Source organism: Xyrauchen texanus, chromosome 15, assembly GCF_025860055.1.
Source record: "Xyrauchen texanus isolate HMW12.3.18 chromosome 15, RBS_HiC_50CHRs, whole genome shotgun sequence".
Lineage (NCBI taxonomy): Eukaryota > Metazoa > Chordata > Actinopteri > Cypriniformes > Catostomidae > Xyrauchen > Xyrauchen texanus.
This window is the reverse complement of record NC_068290.1, coordinates 29,384,749-29,410,180: the sequence shown is the minus strand read 5'-3', so window position 1 is coordinate 29,410,180 and position 25,432 is coordinate 29,384,749. Positions and strand designations below refer to the sequence as shown.

General features: G+C 38.0%; 1 protein-coding gene across 1 annotated transcript; it reads right to left on the bottom strand.

The window, feature by feature from the left end:
- Positions 1–332: 332 nt before the first annotated feature.
- LOC127655709 (serine/threonine-protein phosphatase 6 regulatory ankyrin repeat subunit A) lies at positions 333–25,206 on the bottom strand. Its single transcript, XM_052143654.1, has 28 exons — positions 25,019–25,206; positions 13,985–14,068; positions 13,792–13,870; positions 13,571–13,641; positions 13,178–13,378; positions 12,867–12,954; positions 12,622–12,764; positions 10,640–10,852; positions 10,113–10,191; positions 9,910–10,024; positions 9,242–9,324; positions 9,063–9,126; positions 8,206–8,274; positions 7,900–8,040; positions 7,699–7,810; positions 7,587–7,613; positions 7,426–7,500; positions 5,859–6,060; positions 5,386–5,473; positions 5,174–5,291; positions 4,779–4,998; positions 4,373–4,460; positions 4,213–4,296; positions 3,983–4,128; positions 3,804–3,886; positions 3,371–3,453; positions 3,198–3,289; positions 333–1,833 (listed from the first exon to the last, which is right to left on the bottom strand). The coding sequence occupies exons 1-28, from the start codon at positions 25,043–25,045 to the stop codon at positions 1,550–1,552; spliced, it is 3,159 nt and encodes a 1,052-aa protein (XP_051999614.1). The 5' UTR covers positions 25,046–25,206; the 3' UTR covers positions 333–1,549.
- Positions 25,207–25,432: the final 226 nt, after the last annotated feature.

Here is a 25,432-nt window from a genome sequence, read left to right as displayed (position 1 = left end):
AAGGCAGCATCTGTTAAACTTTCATGAACCTGTTGAAATTAACAATAAAAAAATAAATAAAAATGTGAGTTAATTACAATTACAAACAGTTTGACATATGAAGACTTTGTCACTGATATGGATATGTCCCCATTATCCACAGCAGTGCTTTCAAAAAGGCCTTTCATCACTTAAAATTTTAGACACCATATTTAATTTTTTATGCTTTGCTATAAATGAGATCGATAAAACGATTGGATTTACTGCTTACCGTTCACCCTGGTGCATCATAGTTGTAATGCAGTAATAATTTGTGACATGAACAAAAAATTATTCAAATGACAACTCATTTATTTACTTAACCATAAAATATACAGGAATCTCTTGTTCTGAGTAGGGGGAAAGCAGCCAGTAACCATACACTGCACCAGCCAGTCTCTATTTTTCACAAAATATATGGGCAGGAAAGCAAACACTGTTACCTGCTTATCCCCACTCATTCAGGCAGAGGTCTGAAACAGATTTCCAGTTGCAATCATTCAAAAATCAAAGCTTGAAATTCAGACAAACAGGTTTTTAGACAGGCCATCACAGAAGGATCGAGTGGTTTCATTTGCCAAATCAAAATGAGCATAGCTGCCCGTAAATGTAATGTTAATTAGAGGCAGAAAAAATATAATATATATTTATATTCATATATCAACATACAAAGAGATCAAACGCTGTTCTACCATTGGTTTACACTGTGTTTCTCATCCTGGAGCAAAGCATGCAGAGCCTCTGTTCGATTTCAGTGCTTTTCACAGACGTAGTGTTTAACTTCTTGTGCATCGTAGATTTGTTCTTCCAAGCTGCACCTTCCTTCCATACAGTAATTTATGAAGGCACAAAACGATGATGAAATCATGAAAAGTAAAAATAAATACCATAGATAAAAAGAATAATTTATCCTAAAACTGGAGATGGAGACAGTTAGCAGTTATCTTCACTCAGGCTTGTGGCCAAACATGTTACAATGCTTATGTTCGTGTCCTCAATTTGCAGTTTTGAAACAATCGAAACACTGTGATTTCCCCCCGCAAAGGGACAGAGCACTTGACTGGTATTAAAAATTCATTTTAAAAATAAATATTTTTTTCTCCAAGTTGTAAATGATCGATTCAGAAGTGCACACTAACTTTAACCGTTGAAAGAATCACAATCAGTCCAGGGACAGTTTCAAATCCTCTCTCATTATCATAAAGAGAAAAAAAGAGCAGAATCCCAAATCACAAGGTACACAAAGACAGTGTCAAACTGCCGGTGCAAACATTGTTCCCAGGCTGCCGATACTGGTTTTGTTATTGCCATATCGGGAGGTCCGCCCACCTATCCGTTCCATTGTGTGGGTGAAGCAGAGGTATCTGCTTAAGGGCATGATGTGCTGGCAGAGATTAAGGGGGTCAGCCTGCTGCACCTCATGTATATGTGTAAATGTGCGTGTGTGTGTTGTATGTAGAGACCCTTAAGGCTCTGCGGAGTGACCCGCTGCTGGGTAATTAAGACAAGATGTGCCCTTCTCTCCTCTTCCTTAGTAGGTCTCTGAGTCAGAGTCATTTAGCTCGTCATCCTTGTAGAAGCCATCGTGGCAGCCAATGCTGTTGAAGCTGCAATAAGAGCTATGTTCGGAGCGGAGCATGGGCAGACTGTCAAAGGTGACACTCTTAGTGGGGCTGGAGTAGTGGTTGATGGCACTGAATGTGAGACTGGGTACTACACCTCCGCTGGGAGACACTGGCATCATGGTGGCCAGGATCAGTGCAAGGCAATCTGCCACGTCTTTATTAGGAGCACAGGCCAGGGCAGGAGTGTAGCCTTGCAGAACAATGAGACAAGTGAAGATGTTTGAGAATGGTAAAACTGCCACATGAGAATTAAAGCTGCACCAGGAGGAGGAATTCTGGTACGAGTTTAGTAAACGTAAACATTTACTTTACACGTAAGGTGATGTTTCACCCAAGTGTAATATTTAAGTGTGTAAATTGTAATTTAGTGTTCATTAATGCTATAACAATCTAAGTTGTAACTTATGCATGACTGGTGCAACCGACCCAAGAACATGATGTACAATGTGAAATAATTTGAAACTTACACAAATAATAATAATAATAATAATAATAAAAAAGACCTCATTAACGTAACAGCTATAACTCACAAAAAAGCTAAGCTAAACAAAGCTATTTCAACAGAACGCAACAGTCCCAATCCCAACAATACCATAATTTTTTTTCCCACAGACTAATTTATTTTTTAAGACAACTTATAAATCTAAACAAAATAAAAAAAGAGCTACCGTGAGGTTCGAGGTTATTACTCTTTCATATAAAAAGTGTTTAATATCGGAATTCATGGTAAACACCTACACTACCTGAGTTGAGCACAATTTATTATACTACTGTTGTCAGATTTTACTACAGATTTCAAATAGTTTCTCTGATCGTAATCTTGATCAACCACTTTGGAGATTTTGGTCTCTCCCCATTCTAGTAGTAGGAGCTGTACTTTATTTGCTGCTTGTTTACATAGAAAACTGATGCCCAGCCTGTCCGTGTGCATTCCAAAGATGGCCAATGAGTGGCCTGACTTGCCTAGAAAGCTACTTTGACATTTTCTAGCAGAGAAACATGACCAACAAAACCATTCAAACAATTCCAGTAGCAAGGACACACTTCCGTGACACACTGTGAATGAAGTCGGTCTCCCTAAATCCTCAAACTACTTATCTATTTTATACATATCAGAACTTTTTGCAGTATATGTAAAATATATTGTTTCTATAATTTGAATCAACAACCTAAAATCAATAGTTTTATATATTCCCATTGTTTTTTAATCCGCATATGCATCATGTGAGTGTAGTCCGTGCCCTTGTGAAAGACGGTAAGTCACATAATCAGATCTTCAAAAATGTTTTGCTTCAAATCAAAGTTTGTAATGTTGTGACTCCCCTTGCTTTGGTTCACGGCTTAAACCTCTTATGAAGGATTTTATGAATAGCCCATTAAAAATTTTTACAGGGTAAAAATACTTCTGGAACCCAGGCGGCTGAAAAAGTGGGTGGGTGCTGTTGCGCTCCATATGGTCACCAATACATTACACTTAGAAGTAATGTAGTTTTTAAAGAAACACTAATAACTGTAATCATGACATTCTTAAGGTTAGTAATAATCCACAATTACCATTTTCATCCACAGCTAGCACACTAGCACCCTTAGCAAGTAGTTCTTGGACGACCACAGTCAAGCCATTCCTGGCTGCCACATGCAGCGGCCTGGAAGAGGGAACTTAACATCAAGCTTTACGTTTTTTAATATAACTGTATATGTAATCAATTATTGTGTGTTGACTGTACGTTTGTAAAGCTGCATTGGTGGAGTTGATGAGGTTTCTGTCAGTGATCTTCTCCAGGATCAACAAGGCACTGGATTCATGGCCCTACAGAGATCAAATAAAAACCAATGCATAATTAATTATGGGCAGTAGACATGCTCAGAGCAGTACTACAAATCATGCTTATACAATAATGAGAAAATAACCAGTGAGAAACAGATGGGATAAAGTCACTATGCACAATGGAACCCACAGAGAAGGTAAATTAAAAAGTGAGAAAACATTAAAAGGATGTGTAATTTTTTAAATATTAAAATACTTTCTCCTTACCAAATTCAAAAGAGTTTGGCAGGCATTGATGTCCCATCACACTCAATGGGTTGAGCACAATGCAGCAGAATGCAAAAACAACTTCCGACGAAGAAATAAGACATGCAAGAGAGTGTGTTTCTTACCTTACTGCAGGCCAGATGAAGCGAAGTGTTTTTGTTGGCATCTTGCAGTGTGAGGTCTGCTTTTGCACTGCTCACCAACACCTCTGCCAAATTCACACAGACATCATGACACATCTAAACCAACCTCAAACTCTATTAACTATAAACAAACCTTTCAGGTTTAAGTTTTTAACTCCTACCGACTGCATTGGTCTGGCCATTCTCAGCTGCCATCATAAGTGGAGTTTTGCCTCCAGCATCTACACAGTTCACCTGGGCATTTTGACCCAGCAAGAGTTGCAGACACTCCACATGATCTGTGAATGCTGAAGCGTGAAGAGGTGTCCTATTACAGAGAGAGAAATAATTTCCCTAATTATATTATAAATGCTATTTATTTGTGAAACAGTTATGTCATCGTAGGCATTACCTGTTTTTGGAATCAGTCGAATTGACGATGGCAGGACCAAGCGTGTCTATCAACATCTCAGCGGCTCCTTCATTGTCATTTATACTGAAGGTTATAAATATAAAGAAGTTTAATAATCTTGTGTTTCTTAAACACAAACAAACAAATCAAATCCACTTACACAGCACAGTGAAGGGGGCTAAAGGTGTTCCCTTCAGTCTTATGGAATAGCTCCTGCTCCAGCAACACTTCAACACAAGTGTCATGACCTTAATATAAATGGAGGAAATCGTAACAAATAAAATTTTTAGAAAATGTTTTTTTTTTATGTTTTTTTTTCCTTTTTCTGATTTTTGCATTTTGTAGAGTTTTGGATTAATGCAAATGAAATCTAAACTCTAACAGAACAAAATTAATGACTACAGTTTGCAAAATTTTTGCAGAAATTTGGCATCAGACTCTGTGAACAGTTTTGGTGCAAAAATATTTGACAATTGTGTCATTTAGTGGCATTAGACTTGGCATGAACAGGCTTTTAGACAAAAAGGGTAGAATCTGTGATTGTGGTTGTGAATGTGTTTATTCACCGTTGTAACAGGCCCAGTGAAGTGGCGTGTAGCCCTGGTGGTCAGTGATGATAGGAATGTTCTCTACTGACTGGGCAGCATGCAGAAGGCCCCCTAGCACCCCAACGTGGCCACAGGCGGCCGCAAGGTGCACTGGAGAGCGCCCCCTACAGTCCCGTACCATGAAACTGGCACTGTGCTGCAACAGAGCCTCCACACATTCCTCATGGCCTGTCACCGCCTGGACAGAACAGCACAACCATACATTCAACTCATGATCCAACAGTAAGATATTCCCCAATGCAAGAGATAAGAAGTATTACCACAGAAGTGTTTATTCTGAAAGATTTTAAATACTTCGGAGTACAAATATTGGAAGTGCCAAAGAATATCAGATGTCAACGGTTGTGATTTACCCCTCTGTGTAGAGCAGTGCGTCCCCACTTATCTTTGGCATCTGTGTTGGCTCCTTTATTAATCAGGGAGTAAACACAGTCTGTGTGTCCGCCCAGCACAGACAGCATCAGAGGAGTCCTAAGGTTCACAGATATGAATAAGTCTCTACAATCTCCACAGGTGTAGCCTTATTTCCTTATATAAAGAGAGATTTGTTTAGCCATTTACTTACTGGCCAATTCCATCCTGGATGTCCACTGCACTCTGAAGGTCAGCATTTCCAATGAGCAAACGTAAACACTCAGAGTGACCATTTGTGGCTACATGGCAAGAGAATAGACACAGATGTGAATCATGAGTGATTACAAGCAACAGACCAATATGTTCAAGCGGATATCTGGCAATTCTGGAGTTTATCGTCACTGGTCTATGAGTTAATATTGTATAAATTGTTCAATTACAGCATATACATACGTCATAATTTATATATTTAAAAATTAATAACCCTGAAATATATATATTTTTTCATCATAATTAGATTTATATATCATAATATATATCAAATACACAATTATATCAACATTTTTATATCAGAAACAGAATTACCAATTCAGGATTCGTCAATGTCATGTAAACTGTTGAAAAGTCACAAATAATGCAAAGAATCAAACTGCTTTGCATGCTTTCCTACTAGTGGACACATACCAGCGGCATGAATGGGTGTGCGTTTGAGGGTGTAATCCTTCACCAGGATGGAAGCCCCCTGGTTAATAAGTACATCCACACACTCTACATGGCCTTTAAAGGCAGCCAGGTCCAATGGTGTATGCCCTTGTGCCATTCTCACATCCAGGTCCAGCAGAGACTGAACAAGCACCTCAAGGGCATGGTGATGTCCATGGTAAGCCTGTGGACAAGTGGAGGTATATTGAGTTTAATCAGGAAGAACCACACCCAGAAAGTATCAGAAATTAATCGAAAAAGCACAGAAGGTTTTGTTTGATTGAATGAACATTAACTACCAGGGAATAAGTACACAATAGACTTAATTCAGACAAGCGCCATATTTGACTTTTGACGGGAATGTAAACGAAGCAGTGAGGGATAGATGAACGGTGATTATACATTCAGCGAAAACATCTCCCAAAAATTACAGAAAGCAAAAAACCTCTATAAAAAAAACTAGTGAGAATTCGATGGTGATCTAGGACCTTTATACAACTTTAAACAGTATACTGAACAGACTGTACTTCCATTCTCCATTGTCATTCCTGTCAAAAATGAAAAATGCCACTACGCTGCATAAAGTCTTATGTTTTTGTAATTGGGTTGTTTATGGTATAGTGTTTTATTGTGATTAGAATGGGAGTCTGTTTTGGCACCTTGCTGCAAAACTAGTTTCCCCTAAAGGGGACAATAAAAGCAAATTTAAGGTTGACTCTAATGAAAACATGTACAGGCCACATTCCACCCCAAAAACAAATGGCAAAGTAAGCACCAAATCCAACCATAATTTGTCCAGATATTTTCCTTTTAAGCTTTTTGTAATTCCCATTATTCTCATTGACAACTCTTCTTCGTCTTATTTCCAATGTAATGTCAATAATATAAACATAAATGTCACATAGCAAAAAATCTTAAATTCTCTGATTTACTCAACCTCATGCCATCCAAGATGTGTATGACTTTCTTCTGCTAAACAAAGATTTTTATAAAAAGGTCTCAGCTCTGTAGGTCTATACAATGCAAGTGAATAGTGACCAGACCTTTGAAGATCCAAAAGGGACATAAAGGCAGCATAAAAGTAATCTATAAGACTCCATTGATTTAATCCATTTCTTCAGAAGTGTGGGTGAGAAACAGATCAATATTTAAGTACTTTTTTTAACAATCAAATTTCACCTTTGCTGAATGTGAAAGTAGAGATCGATAGTAAAAAAAGGACTTAAATATTGCTCTGTTTCTCATCCATACCGATTATATCACTTTATCTCCTTTTTAGACCTTTAACCTGCTGTGCTGATCACCATTAACTTGCATTGTAAAGTCATACATATCTGGGGAGCATGAGGTTTTTTTTGGTGAATGATGGTCCTTCAATGGTCCTAAAAATATGCTTTGTGTTCTTTATGCAAAACATATTTTTGTGGGTGTGGTGGTATGACCAGGTGATGCTCCTGATGGTTTTCATGAAATTCACCCTAGTCCCCCCCCCCCCCATATTTCAAATGTGTGTTTTCCCCACATTATAGAACAAACAGATTGTACTCACAGCCAGATGAAGTGGGCTGACAGGAGCATGTATGTCAGAGTCACTGAGGATGTCTGTCCCTGAGGTTTCCATTAACTTTAAGATAAGACACAACAAACCTAATTAGGCCTGATCATTCGGAGGCAGTGATGAATTGTTGTGTTGAGTATCATAATCCTTACCACATCTAAAGGAGTTTCACTCGCAATCTGAGAGAAAAAAAAAACAGCGGATTAAAAAAACATTCAAAGCAGAGATCCTATCCTGTATCATATGATTTATGTGGTCTCTCACCAGCTCTAGACACAGGCGGTGTCCATAGGCGGAGGCATAATGCACTGCATTGTAGCCTTGATTGTCTCGGATCCCTGGGTTAGCATCATTTCTCAGCAAATACTCCAGGCACCTAAAATATTGACAGTGAGAGAAACTGGTAAATACACGTGGCTCATGACATATTGCCCTTCCAATGCACTTCTACATGATATAACTCACTTTCCATCTGCATCAGAAGCAGCGGCGTAGTGAAGGGGGGTGCAGCCCCTCTTGTCCAGCTCATTGACATTTGCTCCTGAACCCACCAAAGCAAACAGGCACTGGTAGTTGCAGTTTGCAGCTGCATAGTGCAAAGGTGTCCTAAAAAATAGATTTTGTATTACTTTTTTTCCCCAACTTAAATGTAAAGTGTGTAATTTCTGAAACTCAACAGTCACCAAAAGGAACTGCAAAAACTATTATGTTTTCAAACAGATTTCCCTGAACTCCAGTGTAATTGATGATTATTAGTGTCATTTCAAACACCTTCCAAAGCTGTCCTTTCTGTTGAAATCTGCCCCCGTGTTGAGGAGAAGATTCAGACACTCAAGGTTCCTGCAGTAGAAAGTAAGTTTTGATAAGATACTGCACACTCAAATACAGTGAAAGAAACCATGGATGGTATGCACTAGGTGGTAGATATGAATCCATCATCACTTTACATCACCCAATTAAAGGGATAGTTCACCCAAAAATTTAAATTCTCTCATCATTTACTCACCCTCATGCCATCGTATAGGTGTATGACTTTCTTATTCTGCTTAACACAAAGTAAGATTTTTTTTAGAAGAATATCTCAGCTCTGTTGGCCCTTTCAATGAAAGTTATTAGTGGACAGAAATCTGAAGAACCAAAAAGCAGATAAAAGCAGCATAAATGTATTTTTAGAAGCGATATGATGAATATTGCGAATTGGCGTGGGTGAGAAACAGATCAATATTTAAGTCCTTTTTTACTATAAATCTCGACTTCATTTTCACATCTGAAAGTCACATGTGCTGCCTGTTTAGTTTCACTTCCACATGTGAAAGTGGTGATCTACAGTTTAAAAAGGACTTAAATATTGATCTGTTTCTCACCCACAACTATCATATCACTTCAGAAGATAAGGATTAAACCACTGGAGTCTTATGGATTACTTTTACGCTGCTTTTTGGACCTTCAGATTTCTGGTCACTATTCACTTGCACTGAAAGGACCACAAAGCTGATATATTAATCTAAAACATTTGCTTGTGTTTTGCAGAAGCAAGCAATACACATCTGGGATCGCAAAGGGCGAGTAATTTTTTATTTTTAGGTTAACTCTTTAAACTAAAATCAAGAGAGCAAAGAGAGTCCCACCCGCCAGCAGCAGCAGCATGTAAACAGGTCCTTCCAAAGTCATCGGGGGTATCTATATCAAAGCCTGTGAAACAGACACCTGCTCATTATATCCCTGTAAGGAATAGGGCAGCAACAAATTGTGCAATCCGTGCAAAGAAAGTGCACTGGCTGACTATTCAAGCAGTGATGAATCTTACCTGATGACAGCAGCTTACGGCAGCAGTCTGAGAAGCCGCTGAGAGCGGCCAAATGCAGTGGAAACATGCCGTGGACTCCCCTCCTGCAAGAGAAAAGAGCTTAAGTTACATTAAAATAAGACAGCAGCATCTCACATTTATGCATGATGCTTCAATTAAAGCATTCTTTGGTTTGCAAAGACATACCTCTGTCTTTCTATAAATCCACTATATGTCCAAATCTTTTATTTTCAAAATGGCCTAAATGACTAATTGGTCTTAAGGAAGGCTGGTATCAGGTTCACCTGACTATGATCAGATGCATTTCTTAGGGGATGTTTAGATGAGACAAGTTGTTGCTTTTAAAAAACAGCTAGACTGAGCTAAATGAAATGACCCGAATGGAATAGTCTAGGGAAGCATTTGGAAAAAACGACAACAAAAAAAAATGTATGAGACGAGACACCACCCAATAAACAAAAATGTCTGTCTGAATGTGTTTGGCTTTATTGTGGACTGGTGGTGTGATTTATCTTGGTATATGTATATTGTGTGTGTGTGTGTGTGTGTATTTTATAAAGATAAGAAAATATAGTAAATCTCATTAATAGACAATCAACCACTGGTGTTTTAAGGAAACAGTAGTTATGTTGAGTTTTTAACAAACACACAAGAATGTGGATTCATACTTGGCTGTATCAGCTCCATTAGTGATCAGAGTGTTGATGAGAAGCTCGTGTCCGTATCGAGCTGCGATGTGCAGAGGAGTATTCCCATTCTTATCTTCACAGTCTATCACAGCACCTACACACACATCAGACAAATGCATAACACCTTCAGATAATGTGAGTTTGCATAACAGCAACAGAATATAAAAAATCTGAAGACTCACCATTTTGAATAATTGCCTGAGATCTTGAGAATCTCCCGTGGATTGCGGTCATGTGTAGAGGGGTCTTACCGTCCTTACTCTGCAAGAAGAGAAAACAACAAAAAACAACAGATCAAACAGGTTTCAAAACCAGATTGAGATGAGTAGTTGAAACGGCCTCTTACACAACCGGTTCTGTAACACAATATAAAATAGTAGCATGCGGCACATTTCATGAATATGGTGTACTTTGAGGTCTCGTTTTTATAAAGCATTAAAAAGGCAAAAATCCCTTATTTATTTTTTAAGATCTATGATTGATAAACTATTATCTAACAAATATATCATTGTTTTCAGGTCTCCGTTTTCCCTATCCACACTACAAGGCAAAGAACCCTTTTTTTTTTTTTTTTTTTACATTTATCCAAAAGCTCTGTTCATGCTCTCAAAAATGCCATCTCAGTGTGGACGTGGCCTGAAACAGCTTCCATAATATTTAGCTTAATCTCTTGAGCTAGTCTGGCATACCTAATAAACAAAAGCCCCACCTTGATATTGACGTCAGCGCCATTGCCCACAAGCAGCTCTAGGCAGAGAGCTCCGTGACGTGAGGCGGCTGTGAAATGTAGGGGGGCGAAACCCTTCTCGTTGACCTGGTTTACATTCGCTCCACATTCGATCAGCTCGTTGACCACCACATCCTGCCCATTGTAGCACGCCACATGCAGTGGAGTGTTCCCATATGCATTTGGCTCATTCATCTGTAAACAGACCCACAATTAAAAAGTGTTTAGGGGTACAGGTAACTCCTGTTATGCAGTGAATTTTCATGACCCCATCAAATATGACTTAATTTATGGGTTAAATGCTGAACTAACAATCTTTAAATAGAAAAATCATATTGGATTTCTATTATCACAGTTAAGTGAAAATAGGGCTTTTCAAAGGGGTTTAATCATTTTAAATAATTTTACTACTTTGTTTTAATGGATGATGTCATTTTTGCCATGACCCCTGGTGCCATGCACTAACTTCTTACATTCTTACAAAAACTGGCAAATTAATAAAACATTTCATGATTTTTCTGATATGTTTGTCTCACTCATAAACATTCCATCCTGTTAAAATAAAATGTCAAAAATTGGTTCGATTGAACTTCAGGTTGACCCCCTCAACTCTCAACCCTTCCCTGAGCAATGGCTAACTGTTATGTTAATTTTCTTGCTATTGAGAATAATCATATCATATTTTAACTAACAAAGTTTAAGTGCCTGCACTTGACCAGAGCACATTTCTGCAAGTCTGGTTCTGGTACCCTTTTATAGAAATACTTCCATGAATTACAACAATTCAAAAGGGAATGCGTAACAGGAATGACCCATACAGAATGTGCACTGCACAAGCTTTTTGGCAGTTTAAATACAGTTCTGTACCTAATAGAATGCAGGATTGCCAGAGAATGAACTGAACAGTACGAATGTGCACAAATTTAGGAATGTAATACAACACAAATAGCTACACATATTCATTCATATGCACAACAGTCATGTCATTTAGTTAAGCAATTTAATTGCGATTAACACTTGCAATTAAATTGACTGACAAGTCAATTAAAATCTTTAATTGTAATTAAATTGCATAGTTTTTTGTAGTTAATTGCGATTAAATCACAGATTTGAAAAGTGCTGAAATTTGACACTATACTTCTTTTCTTGTCAAAATTAATTAATGTCTATCTTAGGAAGGAAAACAAAACAATATATAACAATATAATGCTTTATTAACATTTTCCAAACAAAGCCTTCCACAATATAAAAGACAATTAACTAAAATATCACCAATTCAAGTAACATTAAACGTTTCCCAAAATCTAAGTGGGAGTTTGAATATTGAAATAATTAGTCCCCACAAAGGTTGCTTTGAACTCCCCATGAAAAGCACTTGAAAACAAAAACGTCTAATTCAGCGTTTTGGTGATTGTTAAGACTTGACGTGCTTCTGTGGTAAATGCACCTTACAAAGGATGAAAAATACATGATACTAACACAAGTTCCATCTGTGCTTGTTCTGTAAATCAAATAGTGTTAAGAGCTCCTTTCTCCATTTTATCACTGACAGGGATGCACTGTCAGAGATTTTTTTATTTACGAGATAACTCCACGGCTCTATCATAGGAGAGTGCGTAGCGGTCAACAAGCATGTTAAGACAGTTAGGCCCATTGAATGTCTATGGGACCACCGCATTATGCTGTTTTATGCCAAGCTTGTAGGCTCGCTTGGTAGATGTGCTCTGGTGCTGTGGCGTGAGAGTCACAGTAATGAATCCGGGTGGAGACAATACATTTCTGCCCGTCACACCAGTTTTTATGCTGTATTAACGGTAAATGGGCAAACGGGTTGCTTAATAAGCCTGACTGGAGTCACTCAGCACGCCCTGGATTCAAACTTGAACTGAAGTATCTTTGCAAAATAAGAATGAAGGCATTTATTTTAAGACCATATATGTTTTTTGTGTTATGTTAACACTCACATCCACTCCCAGGTCCAGCAAATACTTGACTACACTGATCATCCCACTGGACGCTGAAGCGTGAAGGGGCGTGTAAGCTTTCTTGTCCTTACAGGTCACCTCAGCACCATGAGACACCAGCTGTTTCACCACTTCCATATGACCTGAGACACAGAGCAAATTAATATGTGAGGGTCTGAATGAGTTTGAAGATCCCACGTATGGTTGTGTCAGAGGTCGGAAAAACAAACATCGCTCCATCTCACCCATGTATGCTGCCCAGTGGATAGCCCTTCTGTCCTTCTTATCAAATGCATTTATATTTGCTCCCCTGGAGAGCAGTAACCGCACCATCTGACAAAAGGAAAACATGCACATTTTACACACATAGGACATTTATTAAAACAACATTAAAATATTATTTCATGAAAACATTCCTCAACATAAGCATCATGTAACAAAACACAAAATCCCTGAATAATGATCAAACCTTTATCTCTCAATTGAACCTTAGATACTTTATGAAATATCAGCATTAATTTAAATCCCACACATACACAAATGAGAGTTTACTTGCCTCCAGGTGGCCACTGAAGGCAGCATGGTGCAGGGCAGTGCGTCCGGCCCGATCTGATACATTAACGTTGCTCAGCAGTGGCACCAATGCCTCCGCACATCGGACCGCCTTGTTAGCGGCGGCCACATGGAGAGGAGTCTGCCAGTTCTTATCTCGAGCGTTCACATCTGCAGAGTGCTTTAGCAAAACCTGCACCGCCTCCTACGAGGAAAAGGATCAAATGAAGACCTAGATCAATATCCTGATGTGTTACATTTCATTTTAGATTAATTTGTGGGTGTTCGGTTGGTAACCTAATTACTTCAACATATGGAATGGTAATTCGACAAATTCAGAGTGTGTAAGTGCACAAGAACATCTACAGGTTGTCATTTTTCTCTGTGAATGTAGTACCTCACTGCAGGATGCCACTGCGCGATGCAGAGGAGTCAGCCATTTGTTGTCTTTGGCATTCACCCTCGCCCCTACAGCACAAGGAAAACATCAACAGATTCACTATGAACAACAGTATAACAATACACCAAAGCCACATCTGAAGGCACCTGGAATCAAAGGGGGAGATATGATCAGCTTCCAATATGTAAAATAACTGATGAATATGCAGATGCATTTACCTGATAAAATTAAGAGCTCTATAATCTCAGCATCTCCTAGATAGGAAGCTGCATGCAGTGGCGTCCTTTTCTCATTGTCCTGAAAGAAAGACTAGTTACAACAATGTTTGACCAGCAATAACAGGTGGTTCTATTCAAATAAACTCTGCCCATAGCAGATTATCCAACAAGGGTAATTCAGTTCAAATCTTACTTGGACATTCACATCTTCTTTCTTGAAAATGAGAGAGCGAACTTCATCTGGATCCACATTGAAAATAGCTTTTAGCAGGGCAGGCTGAAAATCAGAGAGAGAAAATTTAAGTCACAAAGCTGACTATGAAAAACTTGGCCAAGTCTGAACTAAGGCATTTCAGCTGTGTCCAGAGGTGTGAACTTAAAAATGCATAGTCTGTGTTTGCAATAACTGAGGGTAAGTATGGTTTCATCTCTTCCCCAAAAGACTTCTGAAAGCAAACCGAAGCAACAACACCTTTTGTGTTGTCATGAGACTGCATGTGTAGTGCTTATGTAAGTGCATCCTCAATGGCCAGAGGGATTTTAAATAAAACCAGCCACTGCCTCTCATGCAGCCTTTCCGCTAATCAGTGTAAATTGACAATAGGGAATAGGTTAGGATATTTTAAAGTGAAGTAATCTGCAACAGAGAATTAGATGTGGGGGAGAAAAATGTGTTCTGAGGATTTTAACTCACAATACTACATATTCTAAAAGCAAATATCAATATTTTTTCTTACGTTCTTGACATTAAAATACTTGGAATTTATTTATTTATTTATTTATTTATTTATTTTAAAGTTGAAGCATCATTTAGTGCAAGTGTGTGAGAAGATAAAAAAAACACTACAACATTAGTTAAACACACACTACATAATTTCCATTCGACCAAAATTCTAACTCAGAACAAACTAAAAATATAATTCTACAACTGGTTACATTTGCAAGGATGTCCATACTTTATTGTAGTAAATATTGTGGACCTCCACATGTCTGGTTCATCCTTGGGAGCAATTTCCAAAACACCTGAAGGTACTACATTCATTTGTACAAACAATAGTACGCAAGTATAAACACCATGGAACCACTCAGCCATCATACCGCTCAGGAAGGAGACACATTCTGTCTCCTAGAGTTGAATGTAGTTTGGTGCAAAAAGTTCAAATCAATCCCATAACAACAGCAAAGAACCTTGTGAAGATGCTGGAGGAAACAGGTAGACCAGTATCTACATCCACAGTAAAACGAGTCCTATATCAACATAACCTGAGAGGCTGCTCAACGAGGAAGAAACCACTACTCTAAAATTGCCATTTAAAATGCCAAGACTACAGTTTACAAATACACATGGGGACAAAGAGACATTTAGAAAAGGGTGAGGCTTGCAATCCGAAGAACACCATCCCAACTGTGAAGCATGGGGGTGGCAGCATCATGTTGTGGGGGTGCTTTGCTGCAAGAGAGGCTTGTGCACTTCACAAAATACATGACATCATGAGGAAGGAAAATTGTGGATATATTGAAAAAAAAAAAAAAATTAAAAAAAATAAACTCAACACATCAGACAGGAAGTTAAAGCTCGGTCGCAAATGGGTCTTCCAAATGGACAATGACCCCAAGCATACCTCCAAAGTTTTGGCAAAATAGCTAATGGACAAAAAAGTCAAGGTATTGGAGTGGCCATTACAAAGCCTTGACCTCAATCCGATAGAAAATTTGTGGGCAGAACTGAAAAAGTGTGTGCGAGCAAGGAGACATACAAACCGGATTCAGTTACACCAGTTCAGTCTGGTGGAATGGGCCAAAATTCTTTATTGCGAGAAGCTTAAGGAAGGCTACCCAAAACATTTGACCCAACTTGAACAATATAAATGCAAAGCTACCAAATACTAACAAAGAATATATCTCTTACCCATTGGGAATGTGATAAAATAAATAAATAATTCTCTCTACTATTATCCTGACATTTCCTAATTCTTAAAATAAAGTAGTGATCCTAACTGACATGAGTCAGGAAAGGTTTTCTATTGTTACATATCAGGAATTGTGAAAAACTGAGTTTAAATGTATTTGGCTAAGTTGTATGTAAACTTCTGACTTCAATTGTAGGGGTGTAATGGATTGACATTTTCACGGTATGATAACCATCACAAAATATACCACGGTATTACGGTAGCACGGTATTGAGGTGCATTGAATAGATGTTTACGGTTTATATATTTGGTAATGAAATATGTCTGATTAACACACAGAGAAATAAAATATTATTAGTAGTTTCAAACACATCGTTGGCCTACTGTTGCACTGAACTTAGACAAATGTAAAAACAGTTGGCACTTTGTAATGTTGAACAAGTGCTTAAATATGTTTGCTGCATTTGTGAATGTGACAAAGCATAAACATAACTTTAGCCTACCTAGTCCCTAGCACTGATCAGGAAATTTGAGGTTGATACCGTTTTTTTAAAAAGTGCCATTTGCCACACTTTAGTGTTATATTGTGCAGTTATATGTTTATGCACCACACAGTAAATTTATGGCAACTCTTTACAAAAAGAGTTCCATTGATTTGATAACATTATTTAACATAACTGTAGTTAACAAGAACTAATGAACTTAATGTTAGTTACAACAAATACCATTATATTTTTCAAATGAACAAAGGCTGTAAAAATATATTGTTTGTTCAATAACTAATGTTAATAAATGGAACCTTTTAAAGTTACCAAAATTACATTGAAATTAAATTATTTGTGAATTGCTAACGTTTATTTGTTTTGAAACAGTTATGAATAATTCTGTTGTCAATATCAAAAAGGTCATTGTTACATACAGGTAAGTAGTAAAAAACATGAGCATCACACAAAGCAGAAATATGTTAAAAAATAAGAAAAATATATCCATTACAAGCTCTAAATCTGCTCCAGGGAAAATCATTAATATCTATGATATTTGTCTTTGGCGTTTTGCTGTAACACAAATAACTAATTATTCAGCAAATGCGTAAAGACACAGTGGCTTTATTTTTAAAATGTAATTGCTGCGATTAGTGATAATGTGACCAACATTAATCTGATATAAATTGGGATCCTCACAGAATAGTGCCGAAGTGACTGAAGAGATAGATGAGTGCCTGATGATGAGAGATTGAGCACTGGTGAGCGCGCATGTCTGATTGACACCGCAAGGGAACATATTGAAGGGAGTGAAGCTAAAAGTGATCATGATTGCTCAGTCTCTATCGCTCAACAGAATATCTGATTATCATGACTCACGTTACATCACGTATACTCAGATTTGTATATGCAGGTGTATTTGTTGTTTAATTCATTTTTATACCCATTTTGGAGTCTCTTTATCCTCTCCGTGTTCACAGTGCAGCGAGTCAGAATAACTACCGTAATGACTCGTAAGGGGCAAATTCATTTTCATACACATGTAATTCTTACACATTTTTAAAAACAAACCAGCATATTCATGTGAATTACAGCATGTCTGAAAGTTTAAATTCGAAAATACTTCGAATTGCCAACAATTCACCCTGCAGAGGCCACACTATCATGCTTCAAGCGCTGAGAAAGAGCTCATTCATTATGTTGAATGGGTATGTGTGAACCCCTGCGTGCTGCAAAAAAAGATCGGCCCCGATTCTAGGCACAATCGCCGATCAAAGACTTTTAAGACAAAAATCGGCTGATTTAGATCGGTGGCCAATTGATCAATGCACCGCAACATATCATGGAAACTATTGAATCTGGTATTTTTCTTAAACAGGGGCTATAACTTACATTCATCTCCGCAAATTCCATGGAATGGTGCACGTTTCCCGTTTAAGCCGATCCTTCTTTGCAACAAACTTTATAGATATCAACACTGATGTTGCCTCATGAGTCTACATACCAAAGTAATCCCAGACAGTGGACTTCAACCGCTTTGTCGGTGGAAATAAAGTTTCCGGCTCAAACATCTGTATGATGCGTTCGGGCAGCACTCATGCTACACTTCTGATGTGCTCGTGATGCAGTGTTCGCGACACCTGCATGTCACATTTAAAATTGAGTGACAGTCGAATGTAACATGAGAAAGGTGCAATTTAAAGAATTATTTTATCTCACCATGTGTATATGTTGTTGTGTAAATGTCTCTTAATTTAACTGATTTTAGAAATAGAAAATGTATGCAATACTGTCAATGAGAAGAATTCAACAGTATGATAACCATCCATTTTAAAACCAAGGTATATAGTGAAACCTTGAAAACATTACATCCCTACTCACGTGTTTTTTATTTTTAACTGACACTGATGTGCCTATGCTCTACGATGAAGCGGGAAGTTCAGCACTTGTTGTGCAATGCACCAAAGTTCACTGAAGATGAATGAGAAATTGTGAATTGCAATACATAAAAACTATTGTCATGGTGCTACAGAGAGAGAGAGAGAGAGAGAGAGAGAGAGAGAGAGAGAGAGAGAGATGTTGCTGCTTTGCTTGAGTGACCAGTTTAATATATTTGGATGCAATATGTTAGAAGTTTGTTATGTGTAAACCCTGAAATTGTGTTTTATAAATGTTCATTCTCTTCTGAATTAGTTTCAAATATAGCTGAAGTCGATGGGCTGCACGATGTTAGCCAATCATAACAGTGAACATTAACAATGAAGTTTAAAAGAGACACTAAGGCCAAAACTGAGCATTGCAGACAGAGGGCCAGAGACAGGGTGGAAAATGATCATATATTACTAAATTATGACTGTTTTGGTGCCAAAAATATTTCCTAACTTTCAGTCAACCACAGGAAAGATAATACAATTCAAAAAATGTCATGAACCATTTAAGAAAAGCAATATCAGTATTATAACACAATGACAGGTCCTTGCTGATTTCCACCCAATTCCAACAGGGAAGAAAGCAAAAAATTACTCGGGATGGAAATATTAAGGAATTAACTATTCTGGTTCCGATCCTTTAATGGTTTCATTACAGATTCTTACTTTTCAGAAATATTTGGAAATAAGACTGCACTCAGCATTCTGCTACCAAATTATACACAGATCAGCCACAACATTTATTTTTATTGATTCCATACTCCTATTTAAACAAACAGCATAAGAATACACAATCAACTTTTATCAGTTATTAACTCCCATTAACCCCCCCATTAATGTCAAGCATTAAATTAACAACAGACACACATGTAAACAGACGGTTCAAAAAATAATTGATGACATAACAAAAACCATATAAACTTAACCAACACAAAAGAAAAAGGGTTCCACATATTAATTTGAATCAAAATTGTCCCTCTCCACTGCTCCAGCCTGGCAACCTTCTAGGAAGACCAAATAAGTGCCCCACTTCCCATATGCACCCAAACGTCTTATGTGACGTCTCTTCAAAAGCCGCCACTCTGCCCAACTCTGTGCACTACTCAAGAAAAGAGTGCGCACCAGCCGACTTCAATCACCTACGAGTAACCTGCCTGCCGATCATCACGCTGGTAAGGACCCAGTTTTTTATATCTTGTTTATTATATTAATACCCGCCCCATCACCCAAAATACACAGTCTGGGGCAAAATCAAATCGGAGTGCTCAAGACCTCACAAGTAATATTTTGAACCCTCGATCAAAACTCTCGAATGTTAGTACAGCACCAAAAAACCTGGGCTATGTTCCCATCCTCCAACTGGCCCAAGCCTATACAATATAGAGGGAGCCCTATAAAAAACTATGCAGAATGAGGCGCACCCTTGCATCCCTAAACGTACAATTTTTTTAACTCCTACACCATTCTCCATCTTCCACTACTAAATTCAAGTCTCTCTCCCATAACTTCTTAAGAGATCTTAAAACCCCATCCCCTAGACTTTGAATTAGCCAGGAATAGTACGCTGAAGCTTCATGACCTTTTCTAAAAGCAGCAAGTACATTCTCAAGAGTGCCTGCCGCTGGGCAGCTCACAGAGTAAAGACGCTGACTACCACCCCTGGAGTTCGCAAGTTTGAATCCAGGGTGTGCTAAGTGACTCCAGCCAGGTCTCCTAATAAACAAAATTGGGCCTGTTGCTAGGGAGGGTAGAGTTACATGGGGTAACCTTCTTGTGGTCACTATAATGTGGTTAGCTCTCAGTGGGGCAAGTGGTGAGTTGTGCGTGGATGCCGCGGAGAATAGTATGAAGTCTCCAGCTTTCAATGGCTCCACACGAGCCATTGAAAGCATCGTCACATGGGTACGCCTACGTCATTAACAAAGCAACCCATGCAGATAGGTTGGTTATGTCTGAATGCGCAAATTTTATTTGATCACTAGCAATTAATAGTGCGGACAGTATGCGATTCAGATTTGCCTGCAGTCTGAACAGAGCCTAAGTGGTGTGTGTGAGATACATGTTATATTACCCTCTTGTGGTCTCCCAAACTTATTGCGCCAGACTGTTAAACAGAGGCCAATTGAGACAACAGGAAAGCATGCAAATTGGGCTTCTAATTTAAATTTCAGCAAATATTTGAATATCGATGCCTCAAATCTATCGGTAAAATAACATGCTGATCAATAATTGATTTTTTATGACATCCCTACTAAGAGTCATTAATTTGGCAAGTACACGGTGCGTGCAGATTCCACGCTGTAGATTCCATAGAGTACAGCACTGCCGCTGAATAGCACTGCAAAAGACACTAAATATAATTTTTTAATTAAGTATTTTACTACGGTGTTCAATCCACATTAGAGGAAAAATGCATGTTCAAGAGCCATTGATGGAACCGAAAGTCATTCCAGAATTTGTTCAAAAACAACAAATAAGACTTGAATAAGACTCAAGCCCAAAAAAGACTGATTTAAAAATGTTTATTGATGTTTATTGATAAGAGATGGGTACAAAATCCTATTCTAAACCAATGTGGAGAAAGCAGATGGAGCAAATAGTGCAGATTGACTGTTGATGCAGGATACCACAGATCCTCAAAGCAGTTCAGCTTGCACTACTGGTGTATGAAGGACACAGTTGGCACATTTTTTTTAATTGTCATTAAATATTTAGCTAACTTTCACAAACAAATAAATTAAGTGACAACAGCTGACAGATATCAGACTTGTATGCATTGCTACTCCAGCAAGGTCAAACTATCACCACCTACAAAAGCAGGCATCGCAAACAATGTGCATACATTCCACATCCCCTCCAATGCATGGTTGCTGTGACTCATTGGAAGAATGAACACTATGACAAAGTAAAAGGAAGTGTTCAGTCACACATTCTTGAGTGTTGTGAAATGGTTTCTTGCTGTTCAATTGGCCACAAACAATTCCTACAACTGCTCTGAGCTAATTTGCTTATGATTTATGCAGTATCCTACCCTTGCGAACAACAGCATTGGAAAGGCATTCAAAATAACATGTACTTTATATGCGCAATGTACAGGTTCTAAACTAGAAGGGTTTATTATATATCGGAGGTAAAGAACATTTTATGGATGTTATGGTCTCTTTTTTGCAATTACAATCAGTCTCGTATGCATTAATACAAAATATGTAGAGCACATCTATTCAGACAACATCTTTATTGTCTCATCTAAATCAAGTTAGTCTCAGTTCAGGTTGTCAGACTCAGCAGAGGCCTAAAGACAAGCTCACACTGAGAGACGAGAGAACAGAACAAGTAAGCATTTGTACTTGAAGAAAGCTTAGTTTGAAAAGACTCCATTAGTGCAGTATTATGGTTCTAAGCTGAGACAAGGCACTGTGTGTTACATGCGGCCTGTGCTCTGTCGCATGCACATTATATTTTTAACGTGTAGGGCCTAACCTATTCAAGCGCTGTGATTGTGTCCTGTCTCCTTTGACAAGCTCCTCTAGATAATACCATCACCATGGAGATGGGCTCTTCGGTATCTCTTCATCCTCCCTCACCAGAGACAACACACGTTGAGAGATGTAAACATATGTACCCATGTATAAACAAACAACTTAATACTGAACTCTGTAGCTCAACTGGTAGAGCATGGTGCAATGATGGCATGGTTATGGGTTCAATGTTCAGGGAACACACATTTATATTTGTATTGGATAGAAGCATCTTCCAAATGCATAAGGTAATGATTGCCTATTAACGGATATAAATGCATATAAAAGCATGAAATGTAGAGGTCGACCGATTAATCGGCCGATTTTTTGCATTTTTAACATAATCGGCATCGGCCAATATCCAAGTATATCAAGCCGATTATTAGGCAGGCGCATCTGTGGGCAGCCTATAGTGTTGTTGTGGAACATGTGTTCGACGCACGCTGCCCCTAGAGTCATTTTCCAGCAGAGTGAGCAGACCTCATCCAGTGCCTAAGGAAGGAGCTAAGTTCCTTGGAGAAAACAGTAAGGGTTAAATTTGTATAACTTCTTTATATTTAATTAAAAACTTTTGATATGTTACTGCCAACTTCAAGAAAAAACGCGATAGGCGACATGACGTTCGGCTACTTTGGATATTGATAGCGTAGTTGAAGTTGCATTATCACAGCAGAAGGGTTGCTATCATGTAACAATAAGTAAGCAAGAACTTTGCAATTACAGAGAGTGAATCTGAGACTTTTATTTGTTCTGTTTGTGTCTCTTATATTTGAGAGGGTTGTCACTCAATGCAGAGAAATAAGTAATAAAAAAAAAGATACCAACGCAGTATAGGCTATTGAAGGACTGCTTTGGTAAGCTCGGACGTTATCGGTTCTGCTGTCGGTACTGTAAAAATTAAAAAAATACATTTATTATTGCTATAAAGAGAAAGTTATTTTATCTCGCCAGCCATTTCTATGTATAATAATATGAAACCATTCGTCTGTGATGCAATTTAGCGCAGTCAGAGAGAGAGAGAGAGAGAGAGAGAGAGATCTCGAGCACAACACGAGCCCTGCATTATGAGTGACAGAACTAAACATTCAAACGTAGCCTGGTTTAGATCTGTGATATTAGTCTGATTTTATTTTAGATTTCGCCTTCCAAAGATTATAAAAAGAATATTTATACATAAGCCGCATTCTGTCTAGCACAACTTCCTTCCCTTCACAGCGGTGCACTGACATTTCTCCCTAAAACTCAAACTTAACATCAGAATCAGTACGATCGGTGATTGTTGTAAAATGCTACTGTTGCTGAATTGCGGGACGCGTTTAATAATAAAAAAAGAGCGCAAGAGATACCGTTCCCAATGCGGCGCGCGCTCCGAAACAGACCGCAAAGAGACAAGCAAAGTATAGGCTACTTTGGGTTTCATGTGCGCGTCTAAACGATCAACTATACACAAAAATATGTCAAAACAACCGGCTTGGAGATTCACTTAAACACAGTTTATGTCTTAAATGGACGTAGTTATGGAAATAGTTGGGAGAAAATATGCTGCATCAGGAGCCTATTAGACTCTTAAAGGGGAAGCATCCTAATAAACATGCTGACGATTGAGCCATTACTGCGAATCAAACAACAAAAGGCAAATAGAAAATCACTTACAGCTCTTGAATGAATAACTTCTGCATTAATAAGCATTAATCTATCTATGATAAACTATGCAGTGTTATTTTACAATTGATTACTTTATTAGATTTCTTTTTAGACCACACCTGAACAGTAATGTTAGTACACCTTCCTGAAATTAAATCACTGTGCCTATATAACGTTTATCTTTGTGTAATATATATATATATATATATATATATATATATATATATATATATATATATATAACAAAAAGAACTGTTAAGAATACCGTTGAAGTACCGGATCGATAAGCAGTATCGGTAAGATAGTAATACCATTAAAACCTTAACGATACCCATCCCTAGTTATGCCTGTGCTTCTCTTGGATGCTCTGAATATTGGATTACGTGTCTGGATTGCCCCTTAATTAAAGCTGCATTTGGATCTCAACCTTCATGTCTCGGAGCAGTTCGTAACACCTGCTTTGTTTATTTAATATATTTGTTATACATTATTTATACAATATGTTTTTACATTATACATTTTTGATTTAAGTGTACAAGGGCAGATTGGTCAAGTGTTCAATAAATGTATTTGTTGAGAAATTTTGTCTATCTTAAGTAATTATTTGTGTTACATTTTATCTTTAAAATAAAAGGTTCAAATAAGAGGTTAAAAACAAGCACATATCGGCCAAATTAAATCGGCAGCAATAATCGGCCATCGGCCGACCCGGATTTCAAAATATCGGCATCGGCCTGAAAAAAAACTATATCGGTCGACCTCTAATGAAATGTTACAAGAACAAAGTATTTGCAATAAAGAAATAGCTTTGCAATGAAATCTGGATTTAAAAGGAAGTATCCAGAAGGAAAGGTCGCTGCACCTTTCACCTCATAAAGAGAATATGTCCCACCACAGAATCTACATAGACACCTAAAACCTTTCAACATGTAGAGATGTTGGGGAGAAAGTAATGTGACAACTCAAATCTATGATATCAGTAATTAAATAAAAAGCCTCTTTAATTTAAGGTGTCATCATCATTAAAAAGGTCAAATGTGCAAAATATTTGACAACTCTCTCCCACTCCTAAGGTCATTTTATACTTACATGTAGACACCTGAACCCAAATCACCCCACTAATCAAATCAGGTGTATTTATATATATTATTAATTTTCCAAATACAATGCATGGCTGTGGATTCATACAGCATTGATAGGCGACCATACACCTGTCGTGCCCTCAGTTTAATTGTTTTTAAGTAACGCCGAGTGACATTAAATGTACCATTTCAGATGAACATCCAACTAATTAAATCCTGAAATGACAATATAGAACTGATAATCTATGCATTTTCATATCCCAACAACAGCACAAAGAAGTGTTGACCATCCATCCTCAACAGACCAACTGTTGCCTGAACCTTAAATTAATGTTTAAGCAGAAGTAAAGCGATTTCTTGAGTTACATATTGCTGAACATTAATAAAAAAATATATATATTTAACACTTCATCATTCATCACGATCTGTTATATTGATATCGTTGCTTGCGCACGTCTAGCTCAAGAGGCTACTAGCTATAAACCTGCTGCATGAGATAACAAATAATTAAAAGCGACGTTTCGAGCACTTATTCGCTTGTAATATATTGTTATATATGCGAATAACTTTGGACAGTCTAATCATCGGTGAGGTTGCTGGTTCGTTCAGTTGCGTGTAGCATCAATTAGCATAGCTCAGCTGGCTGTGTCAGACATCACTCACCTGGTCTCTAATTTTGAGAACCACCATGTTTCGATGCTCTCTTTGGCTCTCATGCAGGAATAAAGGATTTTATTCGCCAATACCACTTGAATGCTGATCTTTAAATGTCGTTAAATCTACCGTTTTGTGCAGGCCTGACGTTTCCTATTTGCCACTGATGAGCAGGAGAGAAAACTCCATAACATTACCGCCACTGCAAACCCTCAAAGAACGGAGCCGGCGATTGGCTAGAATGTGGTTTGAGCGATAATAACAAAAACGATGATTGGTTACAAGCACGGGGGAGGGGAGGGCTGCCTGATCAAGATCTATGAGACGTTACAGTTGAGCGTTTAGTTCAGAGAAGTAAAGACAGAAGTGTGTTTCTCCATTGCAGATTGAACTACTTCGCTTTTTAAAATGTTGGATACAATA

Coding starts and splice junctions, on each gene's coding strand:
- LOC127655709 (XM_052143654.1), bottom strand. CDS start 25,045: ATGGTGGTTCTCAAAATTAGAGACCAG. Junction 13,871..13,984: donor AAGAAGATGTGAATGTCCAA/GTAAGATTTGAA, acceptor TCTTTCTTTCAG/GACAATGAGAAAAGGACGCC. Junction 9,127..9,241: donor CCGTAAGCTGCTGTCATCAG/GTAAGATTCATC, acceptor TCTGTTTCACAG/GCTTTGATATAGATACCCCC.